This window comes from Anser brachyrhynchus, assembly GCF_964034855.1.
Source record: "Anser brachyrhynchus genome assembly, chromosome: 11".
Lineage (NCBI taxonomy): Eukaryota > Metazoa > Chordata > Aves > Anseriformes > Anatidae > Anser > Anser brachyrhynchus.
The window spans coordinates 7,593,042-7,612,614 of record NC_137706.1 but is presented as its reverse complement, the minus strand read 5'-3'; the positions used below and the strand labels follow the sequence as shown (position 1 = coordinate 7,612,614).

Genomic DNA, 19,573 nt, shown 5'->3' with positions numbered 1-19,573 from the left:
CTTCCAATATTCACTGTCCAATTAGCAAAAATTAGACAAACACCATGTCTTAACATATTGTTTGTGTGACAGTAGAATTGCATACTCATTGCTGCATGTAACCAAAATATTTTCCTGCATCTTGAAATGCCAAAGGAGAAATGACAGTACTACAGAAATTGACAAGTTACAGTATGTAACCTCAGTATGGTATGTACAGTACAGTATGTAACCACAGTATGGTAACCTCAGTTGATGCTGTTTCTTCTTATTCATAACAGTGAATCCAGAATTTGGTATAACATCAGAGCCTTGAAATCTTCGTTATTATTTCACCATATTTAGTAAGGTCAGTGTAATGAAATGTCATCAGTTCTTATCTCTCACGCTTCGTCTTTGATGATGTACACAGAAAACTGGTGTTCCATTAAGACTTGGGGATATTTAAAGTGCATAATAGAAGTTTGAAAAGAACCATTAATTTAATCAGGACAAAAATTGACAAGATATTGGACAACTGTAACTGCTCTTATGGTAACCACTCAATGAAGAAGTGTAGTCATGCTAGAGCATTTCATGTTGCTGTTATGTCAGCGGTTACTTAACTGAGGGAAGTGATTTATCATAGATCTCTATGTAGCTTTGTCCAGTCAGAAATACAACATGTGAACATTGTAATGCTATGCTACATTTCCATGACAGTTTTTCTCCACCTTAGCTATTGGTGATTGTACCAACCTGAGCAATTCCACCCACAAACTTTGTTTTGACTACAACGTCGTCATCCTCTGCTTTTCCAAATGCTGCTTTTTGAGCCGCCCTGACAAGATTGTCTGATGCTCGCTTGACAGCATTTCCTGCGGCCTTGGGAAAAGACAGAAGAAATTCAGTAATAACAAAAATGCATAATTGTAGCATTGATTCTTCTGAGCACCAAAACTAAAACATTTTTGCTTACCTTCACAGGAAGGCATCCTTTTTTGTTTGTTTCCAGTGAAAAGAAAAGTAATCCTTCCAAAAATCTAAGCTTTGATCAAAATCAATCTCTTTTACTAGAGCTAAAAGGTGGAGCTGGCACCTTGTTTTGGAGCACTCAGGTCTTGAAGACCATTGACTAGGAAATACCCTGTGCAGACAGCTGACTAGCATAGTGCTCAGCATCATATGATCTGGCACTGAATTTGCTCTACTGTACTAATAACTGGTGAAAATCATGGAAAGCTGACTCTAAAAGAGTAGCCCATGGTTTAAGGGGTACTGCACATGGAGGTGTAAATGAGATTTTTGATAAATCACTGGCAGTTCTTAAAATTTGTCCCAGATAAGGCACGCATCTGATATTTTGTATTTCAACTTGGTTGATACACCAAAGATTTGACCTACGCCTCCTATTTGGCTCTTACTGGAATCCTCCTCCTTCCCACCTCTCTATCTAATCATCAATGTCAGAACAGAGGCAAGAAAAGAAACTTCTGGGCTGCTGCGGACTTAGAGCCAAGAGGTGTCATAGGTCACTCAATCTGAGAGACTGACTGGGAGACTTATCTATTTATGTGCTACTCAGTTGTACATACAAATACTGAAATACATTTGGGGACCCACCTTTCAAGTGCTTTATCAAAGAAAAAACTTTACGAAATGGGACAGAACACCAAAGATATTTCTACCTCCTGTGCAAGAGAAACACCTGTGAAGAATTTAGTAGAGATACCAGAAGGAACATCTTATCAAATTGACGTGACTTTATCACTACTCAAACTTGCTTCTGCTATCCTGTACAGCATTACTTTGTATCAAGTACTCTTAAGAGTAATTGAATACTTCATGAAGGGAAGGATGTGAATGGTTAAATCTCCTATTCCCTTACTCGAACCCCTGGACTGGGAAGATGTTTATCCTGCAAACTAAATTTTACACCTTTGAGCTACAGGAGTGGATTTGCATGTCACTGAGATATTCCTGATGCATGGAATGATATTATAGCTGGAGGAGGTTGGGACAGACGTAAGTAAAGCTTAATCTATTGACCAACAAGACTCTAAAAGTTTACATAGGGTTAATGAACTTTTGATCTTATCCAGTAGTGTAACATCTCACACTAAGTCCTGCTCATACAGCAGATCAGTCAACGACATCAACACACAACATTGATGTTATCACAGACTGTAGAGAAAAGGCAGATACTTGCAGTGTTGTGACAGGAAGAAAGAGAGAATAGGAAGACCATTCTCTGTTCCATGGCTCCCAATGTCCCCGGGGTGTTATGTGCTGAGAACACTTGTTCTCACAGAGGCCACTGGCCAAGACAGCCTGCACTGACATGCTGGAGGCACACAGGCAGCAGGAAGGGAAGCCACAAGGACCAGCTCTTAAACCCCCTCTGTCCTATTCCATATCTCAAATATCACCTCCCTTTCAACTTAACTCTTTTTCCACCTGAAATGACCCAAAAAACAAGTCATTTGAAATTTGCTTTGCCTAGTCTGGACCTGATCCAAAGCAAATGGAAACATTTCCACTTATTTCCTTAAGTTTTGGAAAAGATTCCCTAACAGTACATTCCAAGCCACCATTCATGGGAAATGCAGTTCAAATACCTTCTCCCAAAGCTTGCAGCTGTTTGTGGGGCTAGAAAAGAGAAAAATAATATACTCGAACTCCTGTACCTAAACTACTGATTAAAGCTATATAAAATCATTTGTGCTGGGGGCAAAGCTAGCTGAAAAACCACGGTAGATTTGGCAAATCTACCAGTAAAAATATTTGGTAGACATCAACTCACTGTTTTTGCTATGATAAAGGACATTACTTCCAAGCGCAAACTGCTTTTCCCTTCATTATTCATTTTGGGACTAATGTAAAGCTTAGTAAAGTGGCAAAGTTCACTTTCAACCCATGCTTAGACTTGTCTCCTTTTCACATTCCCTTCCAACTTTTCACATTCCATGGCTATTTAATAATATTTGCCTACAGTGACTGAGTACCCTGAATTTCCTGGCAGAGCTGAGAAAATACAGCCTCAAGTACATGATTTTGTTCCTGTTTCTATTCTTTGTTCTGCATTTAAAATTCATTGAAACCCATCCGGGCATTTGGATATGAAAGTAAAGGTTGAGTTACAGTTGGAACTATCTTGCAGTTACTGATACCTCCCCCACAGACCCACGACAAAGCCAGTCCATATGAATCCACATTAAAGCACTAAAGCCATCTCATCCCTAGGGATAACATTAACATGCCACTGCTTTCTGTGGAAACAAACACATTTCATCCCCTCATACATTTATTTTTTCTTCCTAAATACTTAAACCATTTTTCTATGTTGAAAAAATGACAATATCAGTTCCTCTTGCTCAGACAGCTACTCAGTCATGTATTTCTGCTAGACTTGACCTATCAAGACCTATCTATACGCCAGTTGTTATATTGGACAGCTTATATATAAGCATCCACTAGCAGTATCTGTGGTAAAAATTGAAAAAGAGGAAATTCCACTGTCACCAAAGATACTAGATATTGGCGTGAAAAAAAGGAGCTGAAATAGTTCTCGCATTCCAGGCTGAGCCTGCAGGATTGGAAGTCAGAAAAAGCTGTAGCCGTTTTTAAATGAACACCCTCAAAACAAAGCTCCAGGAAACAGTAGACTTTATCCATCATAACACAGTGCTAAATTCAGTAGCAGTTCAAACAAGCTAAATGTGAAATAGATATGTAATGTGAAAATGAACCAGTTTCATTTAAAAACGTTAAAATGGACTTAGGTTGAGGTGTTGCATCCAATTCTGGTTGCGGGTTTCTGGTTGTTGTTGTGTTGTGTTTTTTTTTTTGGTCTGACAATGACTCTCCATTTCAGAAAATTTCTGTTCACAACTGGGGTCTTTTGACACCTAGAAACAAAGGAAATCTGAAACTGACTACATCCCCGGCTGGCAAATGCTTCATTGAACATATACATAATCTTGCACAGGTCAGAAGGATACTCATGTGCAACCAAGTTAAGCCTTCTTAACAGTCTGCAAGCTCATGCAACACTACAGGCTAGGGGAAGAGTGGCTAGAAAGCCGCCTGGCAGAAAAGGATCTGAGGGTATTGGTTGATAGCTGGCTGAATATGAGCTAGCAGCGTGCTCAGGTGTCTAAGAAGGCCAACAACATCCTGGCTTGCAACAACATCAAGGTGCTGGGGTGTGTCCAAGGAAGGGCAACAAAGCTGGTGAAGGGTCTAGAGAACAAGTCTTAGGCAGAACGGCTGAAGGAACTGGGATTGTTGAGCCTAGAGAAAAAAAAAGTGCAGGGGAGACCTTATCACTCTCTACAACTAGTTCAAAGGAGGTTGTAGCATGGTGGGGGTTGGTCTCTTCTCCCAAGCAACAAGCGATAGGACAAGAGCAAACAGCCTCAAGTTGCAACAGGGGAGGTTTAGGTTGGATATTAGTAACAATTTCTTCACTGAAAGGGTTGTACCAGCACTGGAACAGGCTGCCCGGGGAAGTAGCTGAGTCACCATCCCTGGAGGAATTTAAAAGATGTGTGGATGTGGTGCTTAGAGACATGGTTTAGTGGTGGATTTGGCAGTGCTAGGTTAATGGTTGGACTTGATGATCTGAGAGGTCTTTTCCAACCTAAATGATTCCATGATTGATTTTCACTGGAGGCCTAACTGAATACAGAATAATTGCAGAGAAACTCACTAAACGCAGTTGCTGTAAAAACGCACACAAACTTTCTCAGCGCATGTATTCCTGTAATTGATCAAAAGTATACACCTATGAATATTGCATCTAAACCAGGCTAGGCAAAGACTAGTCAATGTTTGCATCTCTCAACATCTTTCAAAAATGAAGAATAAAACAAACATTGAAGTGAGCTTTAGCTACTGCTGAGTAATGAGAAATGCACCACTACTTCATCCTTAATGAACTGAAGTCCCCCAGAATCCCACAAGGAAAAGTGAGTGTAAGTCCAGAAATTCAAGAAACATCCAGAAATTCTGGATTTGTTCAGCAGTGCTAAAACAGTGTTGACGTAGCACTACTGTGGGTTTTCAGTAATGAAGAAAACAAGTACCTGTAGCCTCCTCATGGCTTCAGAGTCATGATCAGCCTTTACTTTGCAAGCCACAAGAAGTTGTGCTGTAGAAGCTGCAACTTGTTTTGCAGATGAGATGAGCTTCTCCTCACTAGCGTGGCCTTGTACTGAGGCATTAGCTGCTTCACAGAGATTGCTGGTTGCAGCTGCCACCATTCGGGCCTAGGAGTCAGTAAAGAAAGTCACTGTGTGTTCTCACAGGATATTATTTCTGCAGAGAAAGTACTCGTTTGCCTGATATGTTAAGGACCAACAAAAAAGACAAGTAGTTACTCACAGCGGAAATAAGTCCCTGAGACCACTGTCCATCATCAGCTGCATTTGCAGGGATTGCTCCAACCTGAAAAAACAGTTCAGAGATAGCTTACAGTGCAACAGAAAATACAGCTGTTTTGTCTTTGATTTAGATAAGCAGTGATCAGTGAAAAAGGACAACACCTGCAGCTGTTACTGAGCACAACACATAGATAAAGGAGCACAAAATCCACTTGAAAGTTAGTTATCACGAAGTGTGCTTCCAGCACACATCTGCCTGCTCTGGTGGTGTCCAACTTGCTATGCTGCTTGAATTGCCCCACCCTTGAAACACATTTAGAAATCCCACAGTAATACCCGTTACAGCTGAGACTTTGGCCTAAACAACACTAAGCAGTAGATCATTAACTCCGGGCCTTTCAAACAAGTTATTTCTGTCTCCACAACACACTTGGATTTACATGATTTCTGAATTTGTTCTGATTCTGGCATTATGGAAAGGTACAAAACAGAAAGCTCCCCAGGGATGTCCCCTAACTGCCTTCGACTCTAGTAATAGCATTTGAGGAAAGCATCCCATTTTTCTGCGTGGTTCACTGCTGCTGCTGAGTCCATAGAATCAGCGGTACTGGCAACAACCAAGAAAGAGTTTTCTTCCAATTTCAAATGAAAAACCAGGAAATAAAAGCTTACAGTTGGTCACCAACCCCCAGTTTGCCTGGGTTTGGGAGGTTTAGGGAGAATAGCTGAAAGATGTGAAATGTAAACATGGTCCAGAACCTTTGTATGTTTTAAAAGAAATGGAAACAGGGATTTGTGCATAATGAGGATCCCAGGGATCACAACTGAATCCTCATGCATGGCATCAACATAAACAGGATATGGTGACACTATTGTAACATTATGAGAGAATTCAGTTATACACCAGAATATGCTACAGTTCCTGAATTTGTAAGGTTTCAAAGTTTTCTTGCCTAAGCATTCCCAGAAAAATCATTTGAAGTAGTCCATAAATAAAAAAGTATAGGCACTGGTGTCGAGAGAGAGAGAGAGAGAGAGAGAGAGAGAAAATATACAGCCAGGTGTGGTAAAAGAAGATAGATCAGATCCGACTTCCCAGACTTCATCTGTTCTGCAGAAATTGCTATAAAAGAATTAATTTCAAGTAAAATTTCTTTAACAAACTCTTCAACTGCAATATTGTGCAAGTTTGCCCTTTAAGTTACTTTCACAGCTTTTACCATGTAATGTGGGAAATTTAAGTGGGACAAGAATGTGCCTGGTTCACATATATCCATGCAGTTGTCTCAGTATTTCCCACTGCCTCCAGACCAATTAAAAGGTCAGTGAGAAATCTAAGCCAGTAGTCATTACTCTTCAGTACTGAAGAGATGGATGTGGAGCAGATCAAACTTGTCCTTCCTTCCTATGTACCAGGGTCCATATCACACGCCTCAGAAGGTTTCTTGCAAAAGCAGAACGCTTCCTCCAGCATCAACAACTAAATCCTCCCAGCAGGCAGGTTGGAGCCATTCAATATGTGCAAGAATTCCGTCAATCACTTTAGGAGCCAGCTTCCCATATTTCTGACTAATCTGGAGGTACAGGTGCACACATGTCTGTGGATAACCTGAAGTGACAATTATCTAAAAACTAGTAATTAGTAAAGACAGAAAGGAGAGAAGGAGAAAGGGTTTTCGCTTCTGTGTATCAGAAATATCTTATGGCCTTATTTATTTGTGTATCATGAGAGGAACTTGCATAAACAATTCTAAAGGTATTTTTCATTACATTTTCATTTTGACTGGGATTAATTTCTTTCCTTAAAGATCACTGCATTGTCTGCTGGCTCAAGAGAAGAAATCCAAGCAGGCAAGCAATTATCAGTAAAAGCCATTCAATGCAAAAACTTGATGATCTTACAGCAAGTAACCATAGAATAATGAAAGATAAAGCAAAACGGCTAAATTCAGTAAAGCAGGCTGAACAAATCTGCTGTTATGGCACTATATTTGACAGGTGTGCTTCTATTAGAATAGTAGACTATGGCTTTCCTTCAACAGACAGATTAAAGTGGTTTTTAGCGATTTTCTGAGCTTGGATAGAAAGCATGCATGTGACCTTAGCCTCAGTCTGAAAGATTCAAATGGAAACATATTTGAGAGAGCAAAGAATCCATAACTACCAGACAGATATGCAGGGCTCACACCTGTACACAATGTATAACCCTACAGTGGCGGTGGTGAGAAACGTAAAGCAAGCTGTATATATGTAATGAAACTAAGAACAGGTCTTATCACATAAAAGCAGACTGCACAATAGTCTAAATGAAGCAGTAAGGTAGGTCAAACCTGTCATCAGGGGGACTGTTTCCACAGTCAATTTCAAAAGGAATTAATAGCTTTTATGTGTTATCGAAAAGTTCAATAGCTACAGCTTATAGAGGGTCTTTTCAAACAATTGCATTACTAATGTTCCAAAACAAGTGTGTTGTACTCCTGCTGGAACTAAAGCAAAAAGTTCCACAGGAATCACAGTTTAAGTAGACAGACTCTCTTTTGTAACAGGATCCATGATGCAGTCTGCTCAGAATAAAGACTTAGATGAAATTAGAAACCATAACTATACAACAAAAATGATCCTATAAACAAATGGTTCTCACAAGCAACATACCCATTCAAATTTTACATTTCAAATTATATTAACAGGAAAAAAAAGACAGTGATGGATATGAAATGGATTACAAAGAGTTCAGTTCTAACAAGACCAAAAGGATAATGGCATGTTATTAGCACTGCTTCATTGGTATTTACAAGCATGTCCACTTAAATGTACCCAATTTACATGCAGGCCTGTGTCCCCATTGGATTAGACAAGAAAACACTGAGGGCACAACTAGTGAGGCCCTTTGCTATTCCTGTCCACAATGGTATTGTATACTGTGACATTTGGGTTTGGACACCCAGGCTGTGACAAAGGGACTCTACATTACTTGCTTGAATCACATCTCTTCATGAAATGAAAAAAAACCCACAACCTCTCTGCAACTGAAACCTTTGAAGAAGCTAACTACGTGATTACAATTGCTAGACTTAAATTAGAAGCATTATTTTGAACAGATCCAGGCCTGGGCCATGTATTCTGAACGAAGAATGAAAAGATTTACTTTTTCACTAGTCCATTCCCAAGCTTCTTTTTTACTCTTTTAACACAGAACAGTTAGGAGACTAGATTCAGTTTCAATGCTTCCCCTCAACACTGTTGATACTTTTCCTGTTTACCCACCTTTCCCTGTGCCACGAGTTCTCTCTGTGCTGCTGAAGCTGACTTCACAAGGGCACTGGTAGCAGCGGCAATGGATTTAGCTGCTTCCAGGATCTGTTCTTCAAAATCCAGAGTCTCATCTGCTTGCTATAACCAAGAAAGAACAATGCCACACATTATTCACCAGAAAGCAGTTGCATTTTGAAGATCAACAACATATGTAAGCTGAGACAAGATCTTGAAACCAACAAGTATATTAAAAAAGAGGTGCAACATGGTTTTCTGCAAAGGAGTTTCACGTGGTCTACAGCTAAAAATCAACATAAATGAACTTAAATATTAAAACACTCTTGTGGCTGATCATATGTGAAGTTGAATATCACATGAGATATTTCAAGAACTGCCTTTAACTTTCTAATACATTACACTCCACCAGGGATACTCAAAACTACATTCAGAAACCTACAAGTCTGAAAAGAAATTCTTGCCTTTACATATCAAAATCATCTCTGTAGTGCTACAATACTGACTTCCCAGAAGCACTAAATGAGATGGGAGGGTTTTCTAAATACTTAAATACATACGGCATTAAAAAAGGAACAGTGGTAGCCATATAATATGCCATTCACCTGTACTAGGAAGTGTAATAGAAACTAAGCAAACACATAGATTTAGCATCTTTTGGTAAGAGCTGGCATTCCATAGAGAGCAGCGCTGTGCAGTAGTCCAGTTTAGTCATCTGGGAGATACAAAGGTCCAAAGGCCTGTCTGGAACAATTCAATCATCCAGACATGTCTTTCAACAGGCATGTGTGAATAGACAAATCAACTATTCCTAATGAGGTTTCCTGCTATTTAAAAGGCAAATCTGTTGTGCCATAAAAAAATAAAAAACCTTCCTTGACTTGCTAATCATTTAGACATGTACTAAAAAAGCTTATTTAAGCATCTTACTAGTTTCCTGAATGTTTAACAAAATCAATAGATAAATGGTTATGATTGATTTACATATATATATATATATATATATACACATACAAAAAAAATAAACCAATACAATTTCTTTTGATTGTGATTAAATCACAAACCTACCAGAATCCAACACAGTATGACCAGTAGGACTAGTGGATACAATACCACAACAGACCACTTTGTGAGAGATGAAGCTTTTGAAATACGGGTTTCGTCCAACTTATGCAACCATCGCATTGTTGTGTAAAATAACTAGGAACACAAGCTATGTGAACTTAGAGTGAAGCCCTGCAGATCAAATGCTCAGTTTTTTTAAGTGCATCCATCTAAATTTAACGCAGGTTTTGTTCTGCTGTTACTACTATCTGATGTAATATTAGTCAATCATTGTCACTACCTATTTAGTATTTAATTAATTATAAAATTGCACATCAAGCAGTGACTCAATCCTACAACATTTCACGTAACTGCCACCATATAAAACTAAAATAAAGTCCAAAAGATGAAACTGCATTGTCCATGGAGAGCAGAAAAACTTAATGACCTGAAAAATAAAAACTGATGTGCAGATGAAGTTGTTTGGCACCTAAAATTCTTTCTTAACCATTAGGAAGAGCCACCTAATGCAAAGAAAAATATTTGTCTTGTGTTGCTATTGGGCTAATGCCATCAACTGAAGTGTATGTCTTTGTAATAGAAATATGATAAGAAATGTCTTCGTAAAGTGAGTAACTCATGTTCCACCTGTATTTTTGACTATGCTTGCAATGTAAAATCATGACCAATTTTATATCTAAATGGTAATTACACTGAGTTTCTCAAACTTCCAAATCCTACATTTCCTGTCATCTCACAACTCCTTTGAAGGAAGGGAGTTATTTATGGGGAAAATAATAATCTATTGACTGTAGATCCCCTCTGTGAAGAAATTATTTTTGAACTGGCCTTACACAGCACTCAAACTATAGAAATTCTGTCGAGTTTTCATCTTCTCTAACAACTTTTTTTTCTAGTAACTCCCTGTAATTTTCCTTCAGCATTCTCAGGTATTACATCTAAGGGCTGGATGCTTATCTCTGAAATGGAGTAGACACAATGCCTAATCAGCACTGTGGGTATGTTTACCTGCCTGTACCCACCTAAAAGCATTCCTTGGCAATAAGGACATGCCAAAGTCCAAGACTGAGCACAGAAGAAAGCCCTACAAGAGCAGTTATTATTGTCCTCATTCCCGTTATTGAAGACTGTGTCATGGTAGGTTCACACTCATCAACAGTGCTCTCAAAACCTGTGTCTGTTCACAGCCTTCATGAACAAAGTTAGCAACAATGGTGTGATATTTGGCAGAAAATTTCACATTGTAAGATTTTAGTTACTTCAGAGGGCTATTTATATTTTTTTAAAAAAGCAAATCTGAGACAAGTGATTAGCTTCTCCTTCCTCAATTTGCCACCATAAAGACCAGCACCACTTTCTTCATAACCTTAAATTAATAAGCTACTAATTACTGTCTATGTATGGGAAAGGTCAGTTGGAAGACAAGGTCACCAGAACAGAAAAGCCAAAATTATTAGGCTAGCTACACATTCTGTAATATAAAATATCCTGAATAAGTTGATTGTGCCATTGATAAAAAAAATCCTTGTTTTTGTACTGTCTTTTAGCCAGTTTTCTGTAGAATCTCCATTATGAGGGGTAGCATAAAGTCATGATTAATAGGAGAACAAATAAACCCCCAGTGAGATTGCTAAACATTAAAAAGAATTACAAAAGACAAACCATTTTCTTTTGAAGCATCTCTCATCTTCTATTTCATAAAGAGAAAACCAATATGGGTAATGTTAGCGCACTGAGCATGGAAAACACAACCATTTCAGTGAAAGTCAATCCGTGGCATAGCTGCTGCTTGCTATCATAAAAAGACCTACACAACTTACAAGTCCCTCCATGAGCACATCTACTGATAGAGGAACACTTCATGTATATATTTAAAGTTGGATTAGATCAGGAGTCTGCAGGAAGTCTTCTAAACCTGCTTGAGAGTGAATGTACTCCTTCATATTGCATTCTACTATGTTAAAACCCCCGGAGACAGGGCAGGACACTGTAGGAATATGTTTGATATATAGTTGGATTAAATAACAACCTAATATATCAAACATATCACACAGAGTCCTGCAGAAAAAGACATCCAGAATTGATTCATCTTGGGGAAAAAAAGGACAAACTGCTGAAAGCTAACAGCAGGGAACTCTTATTGACTGCTAAAGACACTTATGTTTGAAGGCACGTGCCTGCAAAGAAGCATGAAGAACATACCAACAGAATAGTGCGGGTACAGCAATGCTCTCTGTTGCTGTACTTCATCTACAGCACCATTTTCCTTAAAGTGTTCTTTCCAGTATTACTGAAACATGTAGTTTTTATTAGCTAAAGTGATTTTCTTGTTCAAAAACGAATTTGGGAGGTTGTTATTTTACAGTCAGTGGCATATTTACAGAACAAGGGTCAACAGGTGACTGCACTGCAAGACACAACTGCCCAGAGAAGGAAAACAAAAAAATTCCAAGCTCTGAAAAAAAAAAAAAAAGTAACTGTATTTAAAGGAAATATGACAGCCAAAACTTGCTTAATAAAAAATAAAGATCTCATTGCTTCACCAATGATTCCCTGCCTTGAACACTGCAATGAAAATATTGATCAGGTTTCCAGTTTTCATGTTATGGGGAGGAGTAGCAAAGCCTATTTAGGAGAGTCCTCAAAGTGCTTGCAAGATACAAGCTCAGAAGACAGATATTAACAGGATATCACTGGGGCAATGAACTAGCAGCAGTCTAAACATCTTAGGATGTTTAGATATTCACCTGCAGCCAAACTACCAGGCTTCAAAGCTAACAAAACACGCACACACCATACAATAAAATCTGGGCAGCAGTTAGCAGGGCCGTGTCTTTCTAGAGACTGTTCTTCTAAAGAAAGAATGATTCTCCAGTAGTGGAAAGTGAAAAAGCCTCATACTATTGCTCTTAGACTAAGACATCATGAGGATATGATGACTGCAAAAATATGAAGAGAAAACAAGCAAAACGAAAGAATTAAAAAGTAGAAAAGGACCAAAAAATTTCAGGTGGAACAAATGAGAAACAACCCTACCTTCAATAACTGATTTTTTCTTTAGAGATAACAGACAAACTGGAAAACAAAGATGAAAATTTCAAGTCTAAAAGAGGCTCACCCAGAAATAGACAATCAGCCACCAATTAATAAGGAAGAAGATGGTGGTTTCTTGCAGGCAAATTATTCTAAAATTACCAGAGAATTTATCTGCAGGCTCACTTAATGATGATTACTATTAACCGAAGCAAGATACTGGTGTAGCTGGACCAGCAGTCTGTTCCATTGTAGAAAATCACTACTATCGGTGCATTTCGTAGACTAAGCATAAGAAAAATCAACTGTATCAACCCTGTTACCTAGCCGAGGCATTCACTCTGCAACACCACGTATGTTGTCAAAGACTTGAGCATCAGAAAGTCAGAGCCTGTTAAATGCAGGGAATCCTACTCTGGGAAGACACTAGAGAACATCGGTCTTTTCCAAACTAACTCTTCAAGAGAAAAAGTGTTATTTGAACCACTCTGCGATCTTCCCTGTACCTTTGATGTGCATTACAATCCGTACTGAAAAAGGGATTAAACATCTAAAGAAAACGTTGTAAGGGGCTGTTTAATTCCCAAATTAAACAAAGAGTTGAATATGAATTTTACTTTCAGAAAGTGACAAATAAGCTGACCAATAAATCACACAGACTGGATACTCAAATTAACATGTTAAATGAAGAGCAGGTGTGGGATCTGTATTCACTAGAAAATTACAATGACCCTGGAGTGGCTTCGATGTTGGAAGGAAACTGCTCTGCAGTTACTAGGCAACGCACATATGTTATTGTGCAATGATTGTATAGAAAAGGTGATGGAGGACTCTTCTCCTCCAACTCAGCCTGTGTCCTTTGCTCTGTAGAATCTCATTATAAGGGACCATTTTTTCTTTATAAACAAAACGGATGCACTTGTTAAAAAAAAAATACGCAGTACAAAGAGCATTTCTTTTCCATGAGCTAATTTATTCCTGTCACTAAAGGGGGAAAAAAGTCCTGAAACTGTGAAGTTACCAAGAACTATTTCATCTGATGTTCCTGAATGGCAGAATACCGCTATGCACTGAAAACAAGAATCCAACACTGAATGTTCTTGAGGCCCTGCTTTTTGGAAAGACTTTTCATTAGCTTTACTGTTAGCTTTAGTTAGAAAACAATTCTGTACCTACAAAGCAGCTTAAGCAAGGAAAGAGATACATAGTCCTTCCTGAATTCAATTACAAAGCTAAAGCGCAATTTTGTTTTGAAGAGATAAAATTTGTAGGCAGCATGGCAATTTCTTCTAAAACCTGACTGTTATTCCACACTAGGCAAAAGGTAGCAATTCTGGGTGATCCAAGTCATGCATACAGCCAGAAGTAACAGCGGTGTCATACATTCCCTCTGTACCACTCATGAAAATAGTTGGTTTTATTTTATATAACATATTCAGACACATTTGAAATGACCTGGCAACATACAGCACTACCTGCTTTCACAGTGAACTGTAATTTATTTTCCTTCAGGAAAATTGAAGAAAAAGGGTCATACCACATACCTGATCTGATACCAAAGTAGTTACTCTTTTATCATAGAATAAAATACTATTTTTATCTTACAAAATCCTGAAGGTCTTTCGCATTCTGCTCAATCTTTTCTGTTTTGCTGCTGCTTTCTCCCACTATACTACACACATTCAGATGAGAACAGAGGGTCTTCAAAGGAGAGCAAGTAAGAATGACTTTTCACATCAATAAAGTATGTTTGGAAACAGTAAGGTACATAATCAACAGTAATGATACTGTGACACTTACAAGCATTTCTAATATTAGGCTTTTCTTCCTTTGCTCATGACTTGTGCTTGATTTGCTCCCTGAAAAGCATCTTTTTAACCTCTTCCTTCAGGGGTGAGTTCCACCCAGTGCAGCATCTAGTGGCACTGAGACTGATGCAAATGTTTGATTGTTTATACCATTAACATGGATGGTAACAAACACTAAGCCAACATATGGGTTATTTGCATCATCTGCTTTATTCAAAGAAACAATTGGGATAGACACTCACCTTTGGCTTGGCTCTTGGTTTCAGCTGCTCTAACTTCTTTGCTGCAGCCTCAATTGATGCTGCAGCCCCTAGTAGCTCTGTCTCTGCAATGACCGTTGGATCTTCTGGATCCACCCACTCTGTCCCTGAAATTAACAAAGACAATAACTTCAGTGCCACTGCGAGCTGCCATTCAAACAGGGTGATTTACAATCACACTTGAAGTGTCAAATACAGCATGTGTGTTGTAAAAAAAAACTCATTTTAGTAACATAATGGGATAAAATATTGTAATTTATGCCAGTGAGAGCAAAATAATAATAAAAAGTATTCAGCAGGCAAATCTGTTATGAAAGTAACTTAATTAACAACTGCATAATTAAAGCATCTTCAAAAAGGAACACTGTCCACACAGGAAACAAAACTAGCTCTCACTCAACTTTCAGTTATCTGGGCTCTTACTAAAACCTTGATCAAATTGTAAGGTACAGTGAGAAATCTAACATTGCTAAAGATGACAAGTTATAGACAACAGATAATCGTCCACAGGACGCTTTTCAGAGTCTCTTTTTTTGGCACTGGTTAGAGATGAAACTAGCACTGAATGAAGAAAGCATGGTTTTCAGCAGTGTGTTTCTAATGAGTTTTAGAAAAGGCCAATAGCAGTTTCTGTAACATATCCAAAGGTCAGGTTTTTTGTTGTTGAGTTTTTGGCATTACTCTTGACTCAAAGAAATGTTGTAGGTCCACGAAGTGAATACTTGGGTAGAGATCATCTCCAATTTATTAAGTTCATAGTGCATCCTTATTTTCAATTTCATAACATTATTCTCTGGGTGACAAGATTTAGAAACCATCCATGTTTTGAATTGAGGGAAGCAATGAAACAGACAAAAGAACAATCAGCTTCTGGGGAGAGACGGAAAGGAAAAAGGAAACTTCTGAGTTCATAAAAGGCAAAAGGAGAAAGTAGCATCACAGATGGAAACAGAAAAGGATGGGCAGCAGTGTACACCGACAAAGGAAGACTAAGTTAAAATTGAAAAATAAAGAAAACAATCTCTTTGGGCCTTGTTAAACTTAGTGAGACTTGATTAGGAAGTTTATGTAAACTTAATAAAATATCAACTAAAACAGTAATCATCATTAAGGACAAAGGGGTAGAAGGATACTGGCACTTTGCATCAAGAGTAGTATAACCCATTTCTGATTCATCAAACACCAAACAAAAGAACCTTGAATGCTTATGGATTCACACCAGCTATATAATGAGGCACTTTCTGCTATGGATGACCAAATCACAGGAGAATACAAAATGACTTGCTCCTATTTATGATGTGCTGGAAAAAAGCTGAAGTTCATGGTGTTCTAGTGAGGTACATCTCATACACACATATATATAAAAAACCAAAACATTACCAGAAACAATTTCTCAGCCTAATTGGTGTACAAGACAGAGGAATTCTTTATTAAACGCTAGCCTCATCCAAATAAGCAGGGAAAAAATAATGGCTTTTTTGTTAGAGGCAGCATACAGAAACACAATCAAATCCAAACTTTTAAAATGTAGGATTTCCTCTTCAAAAAAAAAGGCATTTTGCAAAGGTGAAAACATTCACAATCTAAATCAGTTAGGAGACAGAATTTTACCATGTATCAATAAAAGATAACTGTAAATGGTTAAAAAAATTTACTTTGCACGAAGAAACTTCTGAAGAAAAAAGTGCCGGCAGGCAGTAAGTAAAAAAGGAATTCAAAAAGGAGAAAGCGTAATTTAATTTTAATGTATATGAATTAAAATCCTGAAATTACTGGAAGTAAGTAAATGTCTCTGAAGATGAGGATAGCAACAAGATTTCTTAAAAAGCATTTAGGGAATACAAAATCTCTGATATTGGCTTGGCTTCTTAGTAAACGAAAAGAGAAATTTCAAAACATCCTAAAGACTGCAGAAAAGGCTAGAGTATTCAATTTATTTACTTGGAGAGGAACATTTGTTCCTTGCTACACATGTACAAAAAAGCGAAGAGTTACTGCCATCTAAGTGTAAGCTTACTTACATGGAAGTGTCATGACTAAGATCATGATAATGGCGTTAGTAACTTGTACACAAGTGAATGCTGGGAGAGAAATTAAAGTTATTAAATTAGATGGTACCAAGATGCCTCAAACATAGTAAAATGGTCTTTGTTAGTTTTTGTTTAAAGTACAAAAATCATGGATCATTGTCTCTAAAACGTCTTAATGGCAGTAACCAGGCTACCCAACTCACCTTTCATTGCTTCTGCTGATTGGATGAGCTCTGTAACAGCACCAGCAACCCGCTTGGAGAAAGCTGACAACTGATGCTTTAGCTCTGGAGTTGGTTTTTGAAGGATCTAGAAAAAAGTACAATTGTCAATGAATCACTAGGAGCAAGGCTTATACTGCAATGGCTGGTGCATACTAGAAAAGAGGCAGGGCTGGCCATTTCTACAGGAACTACCAATGTTGTCTGGAAGTTCTCAATACTAAAACTAGGACAAAATCCTTCAAACCTGGGGCATGTGGGAGTATGTGGGAGGAATACACAGCTTGGGCACTCCATTCTCAGATATTACAGTCATTATATTTAGGCATCAAGCTTAGTCTTTCTAAACTGTGGGAGAAGAGACAATTTGCTAGTGTTATCAACTTGGCTGAACACTGTAATTTCCTTTCTTAGAAACACAGTTGTGTAAACTTGTGCTAGTTGCCTGTCCTGGAAAGAGTCAACGATTGTGCCTATCCTGGAAAAAGTCAGCAATGGTGAACACAATGGAAATGCCAACCTTGGCAAGACCCTTAAACTGATGGGAAAGAAAGAAACCTCTGAAATGAATTTGCATCAAGTACTACACTGTCCTGCTTCAAATGGAAAACAATCCATAGACAGTGAATTTGACTTCTAAAGATATCTGGCTTCCCCTAAACAGAAACAACATTTGCATTTTTAATTACCACATTGTAAGGAGAAAGAAGATTAAGTTCTGGAAATTAATTTATACTTAAAAACTGCTTCTGAGAATTACAGATATATGGAGAGATTTAGGAGCAAAACAAGATGTTGAGTCTCCAAAGTCACATTCAGTTATGTGTTTTCTTAACATTTGCAACCGCCCCCCCCAAAGCAGCTTGGAAAACTAGGCACACATTGAAAATACATTTGTACATTTGATGTTTTTGTAAGCCTGTTTCCCATTTTGCAGTGAAATGCCTAGCCCCTTACTCCGAGAGAATAAACTAAACCTAATTGTTTCCTTAATTTTGCCTGATGAAAGTTCTGACACGAGGAATTTGATCTCTTTGGAACTGCTGTGTCCACATATGGGTACACTGGTCTGCTTCCTCAGGATGATCCTTAGTCAACTAGTTTCCATAGTAAACAGAAGCACATGAATCCTCAATAGCTAAACAATCTGCAGTATTATCAAAATGAACAACAAGGTTATAACTAGGATTTATTCATTGCATAATTCTTTAGAACAGCAGAAATTGAGCATCTCAAAGGTAATTTTTCACAAAGCAAATATGTCCAAAAATGCTTAAGTGCAGTCAGGCCCTACAGCAAGGAATAACATTTTCTGCTCCAGCAACTGTGACACTAGTGCCACCTATATGATTGCTGTGACAGTGTTGGAATTGAACAAGTGGATGCAAACGTTAAAACTGAAAGGTTTATAAACTACATTGTTCTAAAGGCAATTTACAACTCGCAACAGACCCTCATCCCCTGCAGACCCATGTACTGATATGACATGAGAATAACAATGAAAGCTTCAAAGTTCCACTCGACTCAGCACACATCAATACTGAGATGAAGGAAGCACTGGCATACACGTAGGAGAGCAGATCAGTCCTCAGCCTTCCCAAAAACACAGCTTACAAGTTGTTTTAGACTAATTTGTACATGCCCAGGAAAGCCATGGCACAGATGGAACCGAACTTGGAAAGGGATGCAAAGAATAACAAGGGATTCTATAGGTACATTGATCACAAAAGAAAGAACAAGGAGAATGTACCCCCTCTGATAAATGAGAAGGAAGAACTGGTAACAACAGACATGGAAAAGGCTGAAGTGCTCAAATTCTTGGCCTCAGTGGTATCCATCAGGGGTCCAACTTGGGACCGGTGCTGTTTAACATCTTTAGCAATGACAGTGGGATCAAGTGCACCCTCAGAAAGCTTGCAGACGCCACTAAGCTGCAGTATCAGTGCAGCTGATACAACAGAAGGAAGGGATGCCATCCAAAGAGACCCGGGCAAAGCTTGAGAAGTGGGCCCACGTGAACCTAATTCTTCACTCAGAGGGAGGTGAAGCCCTGGCACAGGCTGCCCAGAGAAGCCCCATCCCTAGAGGTGTTCAAGGCCAGGTTGGACAGGGGGCCTGGGCAACCTGGTCTAGTGGGCGGCATCCCTGCCCATGGCAAGGATGGAAGTAGACAATTTTTAAAGACCCCTTCCCACCCAAGCTATTCTATGGCTCTATGAAATACAGCTGCTGAATACTACTCCTTGGCATCTCGGTGTTGAGACACCCACACAGTCAACTCTAGTCCAACTATCAAGGGCATTACTGAACTGATTAATAATTGTATTACAGAACACCACCTAGACTAATTACAGATTTCTAATCTGTGATGTCTCTTATGAGGTTAAAAATTAAATGCAATTGTAGACCTAGGGGTGCTGAAATACCAGAGTAACACAGAGCAGGAAGCAAAAGAATTTCTGACTCTGAAACCATCTTGCTGTCATTTCCCTTAATCTGAGGAAAACAAACCTGAGGTAGGATGTGAATGGCAAGAATGTGTATGGC

At 38.6% G+C, this 19,573-nt stretch overlaps 1 protein-coding gene across 6 annotated transcripts in view; it reads right to left on the bottom strand.

The window, feature by feature from the left end:
* TLN2 (talin 2) overlaps window positions 1–19,573 on the bottom strand; it is a 228,742-nt gene that overhangs the window by 54,642 nt on the left and 154,527 nt on the right. For all 6 annotated transcript variants that reach the window (XR_013956084.1, XM_080607980.1, XM_080607979.1 and 3 more), the window contains 6 exons: window positions 17,009–17,114; window positions 14,758–14,882; window positions 8,607–8,732; window positions 5,344–5,406; window positions 5,046–5,228; window positions 718–843 (listed from right to left, as the gene is read on the bottom strand). Coding sequence is in view for 5 of the 6 variants with exons in the window: in XM_080607980.1 (XP_080464106.1) it covers window positions 718–843; window positions 5,046–5,228; window positions 5,344–5,406; window positions 8,607–8,732; window positions 14,758–14,882; window positions 17,009–17,114 (729 nt within the window). In the remaining variant the exon portion in view is untranslated. The remainder of the gene's footprint in view (window positions 1–717; window positions 844–5,045; window positions 5,229–5,343; window positions 5,407–8,606; window positions 8,733–14,757; window positions 14,883–17,008; window positions 17,115–19,573) is intronic.